General features: G+C 37.8%; 1 protein-coding gene across 1 annotated transcript in view; it reads left to right on the forward strand.

Annotated features, from left to right (window-relative positions):
* Fap (fibroblast activation protein alpha) overlaps positions 1–17,140 on the forward strand; it is a 73,544-nt gene that overhangs the window by 9,412 nt on the left and 46,992 nt on the right. The window contains 5 exon segments of the mRNA XM_028769144.1: positions 9,934–10,032; positions 10,883–10,977; positions 12,017–12,091; positions 13,501–13,553; positions 15,141–15,216. Coding sequence (XP_028624977.1) covers positions 9,934–10,032; positions 10,883–10,977; positions 12,017–12,091; positions 13,501–13,553; positions 15,141–15,216 — 398 coding nt within the window.

The following is a 17,140-nucleotide window of genomic DNA, read 5'->3' on the forward strand; positions in this document are numbered from 1 at the left end:
TCATGGGCATAAAAGGATTTCTGAGTGGAATGTATGTAAATCAAAGTTGTAGATCACATTTCTCTAATTGTTACTCTAAAACAGAAAATGAGTCTTAACAAACTCCCTTTGAATATTGCCAAGTTCTCAGTAATTTTATAAAAATAGTCAAAAGCTTTAGATAATTATGTAATCCAAAGAAGTTTATCTGCCTCAGGTTTCCAAAGAAAATTCTTGTCCACCTTCCACAGGGACATCTAACCACAGACACACCTTGAAAAAATGCTAATCGTGCTCTGAAGTTCAAGTTGAGGACGTGGAAAAGCCACAGAAGGTCCAACTGGGATTTAAGTATAGTAGAAGTCAACCCAGTAGGTACAACTCAAGTATAGTAGAAATCAAATCAACACAGTAGGTACAAAGTGAAATGGTCTCTTTATAGATTAATTAATCAAATACAAAAATCTCCCCTTTCCTTAATACTCATAATACTCAAGGAAAAGAGCTTATTGCTTATTTTTATATCCTACTGAATTGATTGAAATGATGTAACAACTCATAATCTTTATTCATCTTTATTCCTATTAAGAATTAGAAGAATAACATTAAGATCTGAATTGAATTTATGCAATCCATGACTTTGTATTTGGCAGAAAAGTTAATGTGCTGAGTATTTTTTAAAGGAATTGGTTAAAACACTCACATGGCCAAAATGAAAACGAAGCAAATAAGCATCTAGGCAGGTTAGATGAGATAAGCTTCTCCAGAAATTTTACACATTAAAACTCACTCTCCCAGAAGTAAATAGAAGACTGGAATGATACTATAATAGTTAAAGAAACTGAGTGATCTGGTGTGTTGTCATGTGTGTGCAACCCCAGGACCCTGACCAGAGGGTCCCAGTCATGAGTCTAAAGTTCAGCAACACAGGCCTGCCCTGTAAACTGTGACCTTGTCTCAAAACTCTAAAGAAAAAGAGATTGAGTTAGTACTTTTAACACTCCCCCTTCCCCAAAATCTACTAAGCACAGATGACTTTGACAGAGAGAGAGTTCCCAAATCATTCTATATTCTAGACACCAGTGTTGTATGATATTAAAATAAGCAAAACAAAAGAAGACAAGAAGAAAGAAATATAGTCTAATATACTTTATGACTATAAATCCTAACATTCTCAACAAATTATGATAGTAAACCAAATTCAGTGATATTTTAAAAGATTATGCATCAGAACCATGGGATTTCTCCCAAGAATTTAAGGTTGTTTTAACATTTTAAAATGAATATAATAAGCTTTCTTAACTGAAAAATAAAAGAACAAAAGGACACAAAGTATAGATAAGGAAATTTAGAATATCTTGATCATTTTTGTAAAAATGGAAATATACAAGAGAAAAGGCATAGCAGCACATACCTACAATCAAAGCACTGGAGATACAGAGGCGGAAGAATAGCTGTAAGTTTGAGGCTACCCTAGTCTTTTTAGCCAATTCCAGCCCAGCTATATTGGAGACTCACTCTCAAAACCCAGGACAAGTAAACAACAGAATCAACATAGGAAGACATATTTATGAGGACAATTTATTAGCTTGGCTCTAGTGACATAGTCCTAAAAGTCCAGCAATAACTCTCTTCATGTTGGAGAGGCTGAGAGTTTGATGGCTGTTGAGTATACATGGCTGGATGTTTAAGCATTCCCAGTTGGATTTCTGTAGAACTGCTAGTTTTCAGACCATGTTGGAAATAGAAAAGTTTGGGTTCAATGACAGTAACTATGGTGATGGCAGTGGTAGTAGTAAAGCAGTAGATGCACACACATGCAAGAACAGAAGGTGGGCAGGCAAAAAGGGAGTACTACTTTCCCCCCAGACTTCTTTATATGTGAACCATCCTTGAAGGTGATGGTGGCTATTTCAGGAGAAGGATTTCCTTTCTCAGTCAGTCCTTCAAAAACTACCATCACAGACATGCTCAGAACCACATCCTTAGTTCGTTCCAGATCCAATCAAATTTGACAACCATGATTAACCCATAGTATATACACTACCAGTGAAAGTCGCAGAAAGAAGATAGACATACATGGGGAACTATCCCAAGTTCAGTGGCCAGAAAACAAGACTTTTACATGGCAAAAATCTCTAAATGTATCTATAACTTGAAATCTATATTTATATTCTACATAGTTTTAACAGAAATTGATAAATTGATCCTCAAGCTCATAAAATAGCTGAACATTACTGAAAAACCACAAGGATGTGTACTTCATACATCAGAAATAATTTCAATAAAGATATCATATTACTAGCACAAAAGCAGATGTATGAATGTACAGAATAACATAGTACAGAAATAAAGCTTTATGATGGAAGATGGCTCAGTGGATAGAAGCTCTGACCTCGAAGCCTGGCAATCCACATTTGATAACCTGATTGATAACCTGATGAAGGATCTCACATGAGAAACAGGGTGCAGTGGTATGTATCTGTATGCCCAGGACTCCTGCAAGGAGACAAGGAATCATCTCAGAGCTCACTGGCCAGATATCTTGCTGCAGAACAGGGAAGAGAAGCTCTGCCTCAACAAGGTAGAATTCCAGAGTTGACTCTCAAAAGTTTTCTGACCTCTACAAATTCAAATTCATCATGATCTCTCTCTCTCTCTCTCTCTCTCTCTCTCTCTCTCTCTCTCTCTCTCTCTCTCACACACACACACACACACACACACACACACCCCACACACACACACACACACACCCCACAAGAAATAACATTTAATTAATTTTGTAGCTAACTCGACAAATCAGGTGGGGCAAATATTAACAGAAACTTCAGTTGGAACAATTGGATGTTCATGTGCAAAAGAATGAATGCTACCCTCATGCCCTGCAAAAATTAATTCTTAATTGGACCAAAGACCTAAATAAAAGACCAAATTATTCAAACTCTAGAAACTCAGGGAAAATCCTAGGACCTTGGGCTGAGTGTTAATTTCTAAACTATGACCAATAATGTAAACCGCAAAAGACAAAAACTGGTAAATTGAAACTTTTCAAAAGTTAACTCATTTAAGTTGCCAAGAATAAGATCACAATAGTGAAAAATCCTGCTCACAAAGTGGGAAGACATATTTATGAAGAGTGTATCCAACGAACAAGTTGAGATTAGGGTCTACAAGGACTTTTAGCAACTCATAACAAAGAGGAGAATACATGGTTGAAAGTCTGTCTAAGGATGTACAGAGAAAATTAGCAAGTGCCTATCAAGCTTGTGGATGGTGCTCAGCAGAATCCATCATTAGAAAACTGCAAACCAAAACCACAGGGGAATACCAGCAAGGAAATAGCAGGAATGTAAACCATCCTCTGAGACACAGTGCACAGAGAAAACGCAAGAAAGCAGAGTACGGGGACCATAGCAATTGGACTTTTCAGGCCTGACTGCTAAACAAAGACTAAGGAAAAAGTGAAGGTCAAGGGTCACTCCCAATCATTTCAATGGAGGATTTGTAGAGGGCACGCAGTACCACTTATGGTGCAGGATCTAGATAAGGAGCATTGTGATTATTTCATTTTACTTATTCTTTCTTTCCTTTTTCCTTTTTTTCATATTTTCCCTTTCTCCTCTTCTTCTCCTTCTCCCTCCTCTCTTTCCATCTCTGTGTGTCTATGTGTAACCACTCTACCATTGAGCTATTCCTCTAGTTCGTTGTTACATGAAGATGTTAACAAGTTTCACAGACAGGACTGGAGTTTATAGAAATGGGGTTCAAGTTTGGTAGTGGTCCTAGGGGTGGGTCCCCCAAAATGTGTATTATCCTCAAATAATGATATGATTTCTGAACGTAGCTCTTCCTCGTGTCCTATGCGGTAGCAATAAAGGAGCTACATCACAATTTCAAACAGGAGTTAGAAGGAGATGTGCCACTAAAGGAGACTCACTCTTAAAAACAGACAAGGATGTTTTTGCGTTTATCAATCCCCACAAGCCTCTTGCATGCCTGCTTAGACTCTATGCTGCCCATGTCCCATGATCTTAAAACAGTTTACAGTGGGAAATCTTGATGCTTCCTTTGAAGGACTTGTTACTCAGTATAGGTGCTACCCTCTGAGATGAAGAGCTACTCGCCTCTTTAACCACTCAGCAAGTGCTCTAAACTAGAAAGCCCTTTGCTCCCAAACAGCTCAGGTTTCTTTTCATCTATGCTTTGAAGCATGACTATTCAATGTCTTCTGTGTTGTTTGTCTCTTGTTCTAGATTTTATATTTGTTATTGTTTTACTACAAGTGTGCTTTCATGTTAAACTATAACGGTAAAGTACTCGGCCTCTATAACCGGATGGATTTAAAGTCCAAGTTTGCAATGCATTAAGCTTGTTAGTTGGCCTCTCTAGTTTTCAATTCCTAACTTGCAAGCAGTGTTCACAACAGTAGGCATCTCAGAGGGCCGCTATGAAGACTTAATAGGCACATGTGTGAGAGTGCTTGCAGCTTGTAGAAACTTAGTAAGTTGTAACATATCCTGTTCCTGACAGAAAATTGCTTGAGACTCACTCAGCTATTTCCTGAATGTATTCCTGTGGACCTACTCCAAAAATAAGCATGACCCATGTGATGCTTAGAATAGAGCCTCCATTAAAACAGCTCTTCACAAAGCTGGCTAGACTATGGGAACAGTGTTCTGGGGCCATTTGGCCTCCACAGAGTGGCCTTGTGGCATCAGTCCCAACTCATTCATGAAAATGAGAACAAAAAGATCTGTTCGTCATTGTGTGCCTACTTAATATGGCCCGCTCCTCCGCATGTTTCCTGACAAATGCGAGCATAAAGCTTGGATGTTTCTACTCTGATAAACACTCTCAATCTTTTAGGATTAGTCAATTAAAAGGCAGACACAGCCTCATAAAGACACAAAGTTTTCAGAAAGAGGGCGACAGCAGCTCATTACTTGCTTCTGAATCATTTCAAGATTCGTAATTTCTTAGATACATAATTGAACTAACTTCCAGCTTCACTTAATATGTTGAAAATTCAAATAATTAAAGCATAGCTAATTAGGTCATTTAAGTGCTGTATGAGTAACCATGCTAAAGATGGGCCAAATTGAATTTGTGGCACAGCCAAGGATGAAGTGTTAAATGGGCAAGTGTCAGTTGTGTAGAGCAGACAGATATTCTTTGACAATTGCACTCTTATTTCTTTGAAGCCAACAGAGTTTGGAACCACAAATGCAAAGCCTCCATTCTAAAATCAGCTAATGATTATATTCCAGCATCAGCCGTTGTTTGGAAAATGATTATAAAATCCACTTATTCATCCAATCGTTTGAATAATGAAATGTTTTAATGCAACAGTGATCAAACTTGTTTAGTATGTTTATTTTCATATATATTTTATACTGTTTTACACACACACACAAGCCACAATCGATGACCAGGGTGCTTTCCCTGTGATCATCCATTTAACTGGAGCAGAATCACCAGCTTGCCTTGCCTTGTCTTCTCTTCTTTGGGATCTGTGAAGTGGTTTACACCTGAAGGAGCTCCCACTGTGGACAATGCATATAGGGTCATTTTACAGGAACATAAATGTTGGCAGAAATCATCCCCATTTCCCGAGAGCTATGATCACTATTTAGTCTGGCAGAAACTATTCTCTGTAACAGGCAGATTGCTATACAACTTTATAAGCTCTTAGAAGTTTGTAAACAAGCAAACAAGAATTAAAAAGAATTAAAAGAATTAAAACAAGAATCATCCAGAAGCGTGGGAAACATTACCAACTACCAGACCTCACACAGAGTCAGTGAGTTTGAATTTGAGAAAAACTAAGAATTTCGTTTTAAATTGTGCTGGCCTGCTTTAAATGTTTGTGTCTTCTTGCTTATTTTTAATTTTACATTTCTATTTTTTTACTTGAGACAGGGTTCCACACTGTAACCCAAGCTAGCCTGAAACTCACTTTGTAGCCTGGGCTAGTCACAAAGGCATAAGAATTCCCTGCCTGGGCCTGCCTAGTGCTAGGATGATAGGTAGAAGTGGCCATGCTGGGCTTTGGAAACTTGTTTTCTTTGTCTGTTGCGGTACTGAAGAGCAAACCCCATACCTTGTCCATGTTAGAAAAGTGCTCAACCTCTGAGTTATATCCATGGTCCTTTCCTTTTTACTTTTTATTTTGATATAGTATCTCATTAAGTTGTCTAGGCTGACTGAATGAATTCAGTAGACTATATAGGCCTGCAATTTTTATCTCCTTATCTCAGAATGGTTAGGATTATAGAACAGTGCTACCTGGCATAAAAGTCTATCTTTTAAGTAGCACTCCAGATGACTCCGAGGACCAATTAGGGAAAATATTTAAATGAAGTAACACAAAAGTGAAGGATTATGTATGTGTGTATGTATATGTATATATATTATAATATGAATGGGTATGTTTTTGAGGGAGAGTGATCAAAAACTAGGTAACAGTATTGATACTTAAGTTTTTATTATTATTATTCATTATTATTATTATTATTATCTAAAGATATTTCTTGTGTCTCTGCTTTTTGTAGAAGCAGTGCACATATTAGTAAGAAAAATCAAGCATGACTTCTGGATCCATAGTTGGAGTCTTATGCCTTATGGAACTCATAACCAGACATGAAAAATACACATGTTCAATAATGAAGTAGTGAATAAGCCCAACTCCAGTGACACTTTTGCAGTTCCAAGGATGGATTAGGTGACAAATGCTAGCGGATGGTGCATGTCCTGATGTTATACTCACGGTCTCTGTTGTTTTATTTCCACTCCAATGAAATTTGATTCAATCTCCTAAAGTAGAGATGTGATATACACTGAGGTAAGGGCACTTAGCAAATCCCACGTGGAACAGAACACCTCATTTAAATTCTCCCTGTTCCACCGGAGATGGATGTAACTGAGCCCAGTCTAACATCAACATAGCTACGCTTTGCATACTCTTAGCCTTCAAAGGTACCACGAGGTTAGAAATGACCTTACTACCCCAGTCTGTGCCATGAGCCTTATCCTGTGTCTGCACACATACATGTTGTATGTACATCATGCTTGTTGGAGATAAGTACTGCTCTCATTATGGCAATTAGTAATATGATTAATGCTATTTAAACACTTTACTGATATTTTGAGCCATAATATGACATACGTCAAGTTCTCTAAATAGATTTGGCATTAAAAACTACTGTATGCCCATATACATAAGTGACTAACTAGGAAATCATATGAAATATTCTATCAAGCACAACCTTTCTGTATCTTGTAATTTCAAGATTTCAAAAGAGAATAACAAGCCCTGGGCATATTCCTGAGAAACTGAATAAGCATCAGGTGACCAATAATGATATGAAAGAGAAAATGTCTGAGTTTTTAAAATCTTTTGGAAAATTGGCCATAGGCGCAATGTTGGTACTGATTTTATTTACAATCCTAACTGTGATGTGTTAGTTAAGGGGCAGTCCAAAAGTAAATGTGGATTCAGTTACACTAAAATACAAGTGCAGTTGTGCACTTTCACTTTGTGCACTGCACAATAGCCTCAGCTAGATCTGCAAGGACAGAACTTCGCTTTAGTTCATGTTCAACAATTGCACAAACAAAAAACTCCAGGGATCAAGTTTCTTGGGAAACACTAATCTAAATAATTCTTGAAGGAACTGGCTAGATGCCTCAGTGAGTAAGATATTTATAAAACTGAGGACCAAAGTCTGGATTCCTAGCACCCACATGAAGGTCAGACATGGGTGGCAAGCATTTGCAACCTCAATGTTGTAGAGGAGTAGAGGCAGAAGGATATTGGAGACTTGACAGCCAGAGCAGCAGACTCAGGTTCTCTGAGAAGCCTTTTCTCAGGAAATAAGACAGAAGATAAAGGAAAACATGAACATTAAATTCTGGTGTGTGTGTGTGTGTGTGTGTGTGTGTGTGTGTGTGTGTGTTTGTGTGTGTGTGCCGACAGACAGACAGACACACACACATACAAGGCACACACAGAGAGAGACACATCTGTAAGGGGGTACATTATTTAAAGATTACTACTGGGCTGAGGAGACAGTTATTCTGCTCGTGTGTGATCATGGAAACCTGAGCTCAAATCCTCAAATTTCATATTTACAAATGTCTGTATATTCTAGACACCAAAGATATAATGACAAATAAAATAAGTTGGGGTCTTCAGGTTTATGGCAATGGTTTGGGTTGCATAGGAGTTATAGAGCCACTCATAAAAGTCACCCAAATGTACTTATAATTAATTTCAAAGACACTATCTCTAAAATAAAATAGCATATGCTTTGTAATTGTGACAACATAACCTGACTTGAAGGAGAGGGTCAGGGAGGGCTTCTCAGAAGTAAAAGAATAAAATAAAGCATTGAAGCCTAAATGGAAATCATAAGAAGGAGGGTAGAAAGAGGTACAGAAGCCCTCCAAAGAGACAGGAGTGTTGTGCTGGTTTTAAAAAGTTCCCCCATAGTCTCCTGCATTTGAATATATGTTCCCCAGTAGGTGGCTCTGTTTGAGGTGGTTTAGATGCTGCAGCCTTGCTGGAGGAAGTTTGTCACTAGGGTTGGGCTTTGAGATTAAAACCTCATGTGACTTCTAGTTTGTGCTCTCTTCTTCATGCTTTTATTTAAAAGTGTGAGGTCTCAGCTACCTGGTCCTGTTGCCATCCTGTAACTTGTTGACATCCTTTCCTGCTACAACGGGCTCTCATCCCTTTGGAATCATAAAACCAAACAGTCTTCCTTAAATTGCCTTGGTGACAGCACTTTATCACAGCAACAGAAAAGTAACTAGTGCAGGTGTTTCTGGGCTAGAAATAAAAACCCAGCTTGTTTGGGGTCAAGAAAGTAATGAGAGAAGAGCAGGAAAGACTGGTGGGAGAGGCTGTCCTAGACCTGCCAGAACCTGTAGTCCATGTTTAGAATTTTATCTTTATAATGAGAGTCGTGGCAAGCTATGCAAGACTGTTAGCAGAAGGATAATATTATGGTTCTCATCTTTAACAGCTTTATTTTCACCTGGGTGAATGCCAGACTCATAAATGCTATTTTGAGGTATTGGGCTTTCCTGTAACTTTGAGGTTCTAAGTGGTGGCCTGGAGAAGGAGGAGGTGGGAGGTAGGGAGGGTAGAAGCAGATCCACCCATGAAGGGGCATTGGGAGGGCATTGCCTTATTGCTCACATGGCTTAACCTGGCTGCTTTAGGCCTCTCTAATGAGCTTCTGAGGAGGAAAGAAAGCCATGCTAAAAAATATAACTAACTGCTTAGACGGGTTCACATGTAGAAGAAATTTACATGTGGTTTGTGAGCTATATAAGGTTAACCTCTCCATGAATTTACATAAAATTTTATGATACTCAATGTGGTACTCCTTGTCCAGTCTCTTTTTGTAAAGGTGTGTATCAGGACTAAGAAAGTTGTCTGAATTAGCTACTGCCCTTCTTAAAATTTCAGAGGGTAAGAATTCTGGCTGATCTCATTCAACCAAGTGTGATTCTAAAATGTATCCTTGAAAATGAATAGAAAACCAAGCCAAGGCTTTGCAAGTAAGGAAATATGGCCGAGTGCAGAGAAGGGTTTGAGAAGCTTAGCGATGCATCTGAGCCTGGCTGCTAGAGTCACTTATGTAAGGTCCAAAGTTGTTGGAACTTTACTTCTGTCCTAGAAGTCCTTGACGGTTTTATTTTACTGCTGGAAAATAACGTCCCAGCAATTTTGCCATCTTCACCTTCCTCTACACAATCCCCTCACTTACCCTCCCCCCACTTGCCCATGACTATCAGCAAACTCAGTCTCTACTCAGGAGTTAAACAGGCACTTTAGAATGGTAGAGAGCTTACCATCACCTGAGCATGAACAGATAAAGAACACGTTTAGAACTTAGTTAGGCAATTAACCTTGTTGTTAATTGTATGTTTCTTCCTCCCCCTAAGTTTACAACCCTGAAGGAAATACAAGGAGAGCTCTTACCCTGAAGGATATTTTAAATGGAACATTCTCATATAAAACATATTTTCCTAACTGGATTTCAGGTAAACGGATCATTTTTTTTTTCAGATGTTTGCAAAATATATATTCTTTTCTTGTCAGTGTTAAAGTTCTTTTATAATAGCTGGGGCTACTGCTCACCAGTTGAAACAAAGAGATGGATTCTTAGGAATGTTTATGTAACTTTTTAATACCATCATTCATTCTGGTCTTGCACAATTGTTATGAAGCTACTTTAGCAGGAAAGCAGAAGTTAGGAGGGCTGTGTGGGAATATTGTCAGTGAATGACACTGCTCATGAGAGTGAGTAGCAGGTCCCCATTTAGGGGAAATCAAGAGAATTTGACCAAGTTGGAGTGTCCATCATTATTCTTAACAATCCAAGGACAAGACAGTTCCCTCCTGACGACAATGCCTTCAAGGGTTAGAGAATTGATACTCCTAGGTCTTGTAATCAGAGCATGGTCAAAGAAGTGATGAGTATACGTAGATGATATTACACTTGTGTATATAAAGGGTCATTTACCAAGACAGAGTATTGCCTTTAAAAAAAAAATTTATGTGAAATACTTGTTGTGCTAGATCAAAACAAAGGCCAAATACATTTATTTTCATTATTGTAAAGGAAACTTGCCATTTGTCCCTTTCGTAGCTCAGACAAAATGAAATGTTATTTATGAGCACCCTGAATAAGTTAGAACAGGGATGCTCTAGCAAATGTGCTGTCTTTATGAGATGCAGAAGGAGCACATTTTCTTCCTTCCCATCACCAGCTTCTATGTACTGGACGGGGAGGAAGACAAGGTACATCTGTGAAGCAGAGGGGGTTCTTTTGTTGCAAATATCATCTTTAAGAACAATCACTTTATGTTTTGCTTTCTTTTGTATTTAAAGAACAAGAATATCTTCATCAGTCTGAGGATGATAACATAGTATTTTATAATATTGAAACAGGAGAATCATATATCATTTTGAGTAATAGCACCATGGTATGTATCAGCATCGTCCGACTCTCTCAGAAACCTTTGCAAGCACCCCACTGACCCAAGACCACATTCAAATTCTTAGTGGTGTTCTGGATACAGCCCTTTTTCCCACTCTATCTCCTGTGCCTTCCTCTAAACACACTCAACCACTGCCTTCTTCTTCTGCTCTACTCCATCTTTTTCCCCTCTGTGGACCTATATGGCATCAGATATAAATTAGGAACCTAGAGTCAAGTGAACAGAGATTCAGCTCCTGTCATTAGTATGAAACTTTGGGTAATATAATAACCCCAGCTTGTTATGCCTCAGTTTCTTCTACTACAAAGCGAGACCAATAATACTTTTTAGGTTAACATAAAAATTGAATCAAATAACATTGTAAAGTACTTAGGACATTTCTTTGACTCTTTTTTTTTTTTTTCTTTTTGGTTTTTCGAGACAGGGTTTCTCTGTGTAGCCCTGGCTGTCCTGGAACTCACTCTGTAGACCAGGCTGGCCTCGAACTCAGAAATCCGCCTGCCTCTGCCTCCCAAGTGCTGGGATTAAAGGCGTGCGCCACCACCGCCCGGCTAGGACATTTCTTAACATAGAATAAATGTCCAATTAAGGGTAGCTGTGATGTTTGGTGCATGTTGTATTATCTTCCTGGTTTTTCAAGCCTGCTTCATCTAAAGCTTACTAATCTTTCAAACTGAGCTTAAAGGCTAGCCCTGTAGTCTCTGTAACTTATTCTCTCGTTTCAATCCCATCACCCCTCCCTTCATGCATTTGCAGTATTATACCGAATCACTTCTATAACTTTCTCATTTGCCCTGTCAGTCATCTGCAAGATTTAATATTATATGCTTTTGATTTTTTTTAATTTTTATTACATCCTCCCATAGTGTCTAGTAGTTTCCCTCCTTTGCACTTGGGATGGTATCTACTTTTTGAAATCGTGCTGAAAATGTATGTGAGCCTATCGATGATATGGTATCGCTTTAGAATGAAAAAGCTGTGACTGGTGTTTTTCTGTGTTCTAACTACCTTCTTCATGTTTCAGAAAAGTGTGAATGCTACAGATTATGGTTTGTCACCTGATCGGCAATTTGTATATCTAGAAAGTGATTATTCAAAGGTATCAACTATTTAATTTTGATAAATACACACACATATATATATTCATTTCTCCCATTAATATGCAGAATAGTGTATTTAAAAATTTAAATTTGCATAAGAAAGGAGAGGAGGTACCTACCAGTAGGAATCTACATCTATCTTTAAATATGTAAAAAAAATCAATAAATCTATAAAGCGTAGCTGAAGCACAGACAATAATTGAACATAGTTTTTTAGTCTGAGTGTCTGGTTATTCTCAAGTAGCAGAAAACACTTTTTTTTCTAAGGTAAGGAAATTTTATTTTGGGATACTGATATACATCAGAAACAGAAGAATTATGCTGGTATTTTGAGAACTCTTAGACACCATAACACATTGGTTAATTCTTGCTCAGTTTAACCACGCCCCCCAAACTATACTGATATTATAAATGAAAGAATCAATGTGTAGCTTATTAAGTCATAGAATCAAACAGGTATATACAGTCAACATAGCAAGGAAGAGAGCTCAAATTGTATATTTGAAAGTCCAATCCCTTAGTGTGACTGACATCTATGAGTAAGTAGTAGATAACTAATAATGATTTTACTTCTCCCTTCATGTGTGACATAAGCACAAAGCGACTCATTTACTTTCAAATTAAAATTCTACTAGTTCTCCTGAGATCATGAAACTTTTGACTACATTTTGCAGATCTTCTCTGAGATGAAGTTTCCTAGTAAGTTCTCCTTCTCTATTCAGACGGGAAAGTCATTCTGACCACTACCAGCATGCTCAGTCAGGGGCTTACTCTCCAGGAGCCCAGGTCCTTATGTCTTAAATCCCCAGAAATATGCATTTCAGCCTAGTGAAGCATATCAAGGGATTGAAAGCCCTTTAAGAAATAGAATCCAAAACAATGCTTGCTTTATTCACTGAACCCAGCACATACTCAAGGAGATAAGAGATGGCTTTGTTCAGGAGGATTATTAAGACAAATGCTCCTACTTAATTTCCAAGTTCCATGATTTATATATATGTGGCCAAAGAAAGGAAGACATTTTGTAACAGACTGTTGGGTGAAATTCACACTGACCAATTTTAAAGAGTAGTATCCTTTCCAGAGACTTCTGCAGACCCTAGTGGCTGTGAACATCACAGGGGAGCTCTCAATCCAGAGAAACATTCTGAGGACAAAGTGTGTCAAAGATGAGCTTTTTATACTATGAAATGATTTTGGGTATGTGTTTTAATGGAGTGAAGTTGAGATAACACTGAGGTGCCCTCTGGGACCTGGACAAACAGCACACAAGTATACAGTAGATGTGCAAGAAACCCTGCTTTGCGCTGAAACAGATTTGCCCTAGAGCGCAGTGAGGCGCTGTCATTGCATGTTACTTGAATGAGCTTTTAAAGCTTCATCTTGTCTTTGCCTCTCTTCCTAACAGCTCTGGCGATATTCATACACAGCGACATACTACATCTACGACCTTCAGAATGGGTAAAACACCACTACATTAATGTAGCTTACCTCTAAGACTTCTGGCTCTGATTTGGGTTTAAGACTACATGATCTTGTTACTGACAGTATGTAATTTGAAATATATGTCAATGCACAGAACAGCACAAACTTCCTATGACATATTCACCTGTTTATTCAACTACTATTATGCATTTTATATAGAGAAGATATTTAAATTTTCTAATTTCAAATAGAAAATATAGATGTCCTATTTATGGAAATAAAAATGTAATAAAAATTTTAAAAAAAAAAACGCATGGGAATGCGACTATTTTAAGGAGGGAACCCACCACATTAGAAATATGCAGGAGAAAGGAGTTACAACAGCCATTGTCTGGATACATAGATTTAAAACTGATGGTTTTTAAAAATAACAAAATCCTTTCTTTAATGCTTAGAGTGTTAAGTAACTCTTAATTAAAGAAGGAATAATTGCCATTTATATATTATTTTTAATGTAAACTACATGAAATAGTTAACAGTTAAAAGGAAAACATGAGTGTATAAGAAGATTGAAGAAAGAGTATATGTTGGCTTCCAGGCAGAGAACACAAAGTGCTAATAACAATCTGAAAGTATTTCACTTCAACTGATTAGAACAGAGCTGCATCCTAGGGAGGATGGATAACCTTGGGAAGGAGTTGGGGACTGAAAAGGGGGCAACAACAACTAGGTAACCATTTAAAAGAGCTTAGAACTATTTTTGATGACTGAAGGAAATCCCTGAAGGATTTTACAGGAAATGACACGATCAGATTTGTACTTTAGAAAACTCACTCTGGCTAATTGAGGAAATGGATTAGTATAGTTACTCATCTTAATATGATACCCTCTTTGCTGTTATATAAAAAATAAGAATAATTACATGGCTTGCAGAGGTATTTAAAAGCCTCTTCTGGTCTACTGCCCCTTTTCTCAAGCAAAGAACAATTTTTTTTTGGTCATCTCCTTATTTAAATGTTCAGGGAAGAACCAAGACCTGCTTTTTAAAAACATGGTCTCAGTTGGTCTAATGGATTTGGAGTCTCTTTTCAGTTTCAATACCACCATTAGGCAAGAAGTATTTACAGAACTCTATAGCCTGAAAGGCATATATAGAAAAATGCAAATGAGCTGCAGAAACCAAGCCTACTCCTAAGAGCCCTTCAGTCTGCCAAGATGGGGATTGGAACCTTGCAGAACAGTTTGATTTGGGCTTTAATCATTTCTTTTTTTTTTTTTCACCATTTAAAATTTCTTGATGTTGAAGTCCACCAAATTGAAAAGTATCCAAATAAAGATATTCCCAGATCAAACAATTACTATTAACATCTTAACAATAGCTAAGATAAGATTTATCTCCTGCAACCATATGACCCATTTAGCTTTTTTATAGTAAATCTATTCAAACCACTGGTTTTTTGGTTATATGTAAATGTATGTGTATGTCTCCTGCTTTTTCACAACTATTTAATTTTCAGATATTTTCGACCAGGTAAAACAATATCATTTTAGTTGGAGATGACAAATTGGTTGAAAGTCTAGTTTTGATTAAATACCACTACTCCTACTTGTCTGCCTTTGAAGATTATTAAAACTTCTAATCAAAAAGCTATTTGCAACTGATACTCAGAAAAGGGACCTTTTCTCCAGTGGAGTGACAGTGAGTTTTTCAGCCACACTCCAGGACAGGCCCTATGCCCGAGAATAGTTGATCAACACAAAACAAATTCCATAGTTTTGATGTTGTTGTCTACTTTTTGTCTTATTTGTTAACTTTTATTTTCATTTTTGTAATTTTTGAGAGAGAGAGACAGAGAGACAGAGAGACAGAGAGACAGAGAGAGAGAGAGAGAGAACTTCAAACATCAAGTTGGGTTCATAGAGAGGTAGAAAGAATCTGGAGAAAAGTATGATCAAAATATATTGTATGAAAAAATTAGTAAAAAAAGAAAAAAATCTAGCAAAAAGTAATAAGATAGTTCTGGTATAAGCAAAGTGGGAATTTGTAGATGACAGCTTTTATAATACATCCCTTTCTCCATCTTTTATGACATTAGTGACTCATAAAACCCAAAAATGGCAGCTCAGATGGCTTTCCAGTCATAAAGAGACATGCAGTTGGATTTGGAGACTGCCATTGTTTATGTCATTACACAGCTAAATTGCACTCCATAGAGAAAACTTAGGCAGCATTACCATGTCAGTCAAAAGTGATATTAGGACATTAACTTGATACAAAATTGAAAACCAGGTAAAGAATGTCTTCTGCCTCATTATCTTTACTAGACCCTTACATATTCATTGTATCCTTGCCTTCCTGTGCCTGGTGATCATGTTTTGCCCTCTGGCTGCCAGGATTCCCACTGCAATGCAGCTCCAAATGTCCTTCCTCTGAGAGCATCACCCTTTCTGATCAATTTCTGCCTCATTGCTAGGTACTGTTCTATGTGACATAATAACTGCAAGAAAGATAAAGTGTTTTCCAGGTCTTCCCGGGTGTCCAAGTGTGAGGACGCAAGCAAGGTAGAACTGATACATATATGGGGCCCAAGGTACAGAGGCTGTTAGCGGAAACGAACGGGGTCTTTTTAAAATATCTTCTAATTGGTCTTAGGAGTAGACAATAACAGTCTTGATGAGACTACCAAGATGATTTTCAAGCAGTCAACCTTTCAGCCTGGCAACTTGCAGTTCTTTAGTACATAAACATTTGATATGTTCTCCTTGAAAATCTGCAAGAGCTCCACAATGCAATTCCCCTGGCTGAAGCTCACAGTGGGACGCTAAACATCAAAGTGAGATTTTTGGCCAATAGAATATCTGAAATTTCCCCATGGGTGGAGAACTTTGCAAGCTTAAGGCACACTGCCCAGTATACGATCTGTTTTTCAGTTTAGCTTGAGATCAGATGTTCCTTTCCTTTTCTGATTTCAAGTCAGATCCCTGGGGAGATTGTCAAATGGCATCTTATTTTCAAAAATTTGAAATTCATATGCATTCACAGAGATGGGGGTTGTGAATGAGAATGTGGAAGAGCACATATTAAACTAGAGCACAATTATAGAAACTCGGAGCTGGATGGCACGTCAGCGACCATCTTAGTCTGGTGTGTGCAAATTTTACAGTCTCAGGGGTTAAATGACTTGAGCTTTATTTGGGGTCTGCCCAAGAACCAGCAATGCAATTTTTAAGTCATTCTCATCTCTCTGTGTCTTATGGTTGTCTCCTGTAAGACAGTGGGGCTCTATTAGACAACTTCCAGATGACCTAGTCTGTAGGTGTGTTACCCACTTACTTCACTGTGAAGGTCTGAAAACAGAAGTTAGGTGATTTAAACCACCAATGAGCAGATGGCAGCCATTCACTCTTCATGGCTTCAATGCCTTATTCCTGTGTATTCCTCTTTTGAACTTGTAGAAGTGAGGATATTTCATACAGATGTCCTTAATTTTTATGGCTTGTTTACTTATTCTGTTTATGAAGATTTATTTTTTATTGAACACCAAGAGTTGTTGTGGTTTTATATATTTATTTATTTCTCTCTCTCTCTCTCTCTCTCTCTCTCTCTCTCTCTCTCTCTCTCT

The sequence above is a fragment of the Grammomys surdaster genome, unplaced genomic scaffold, assembly GCF_004785775.1.
Source record: "Grammomys surdaster isolate TR1022 unplaced genomic scaffold, NIH_TR_1.0 191, whole genome shotgun sequence".
Taxonomy (NCBI): Eukaryota; Metazoa; Chordata; class Mammalia; order Rodentia; family Muridae; genus Grammomys; species Grammomys surdaster.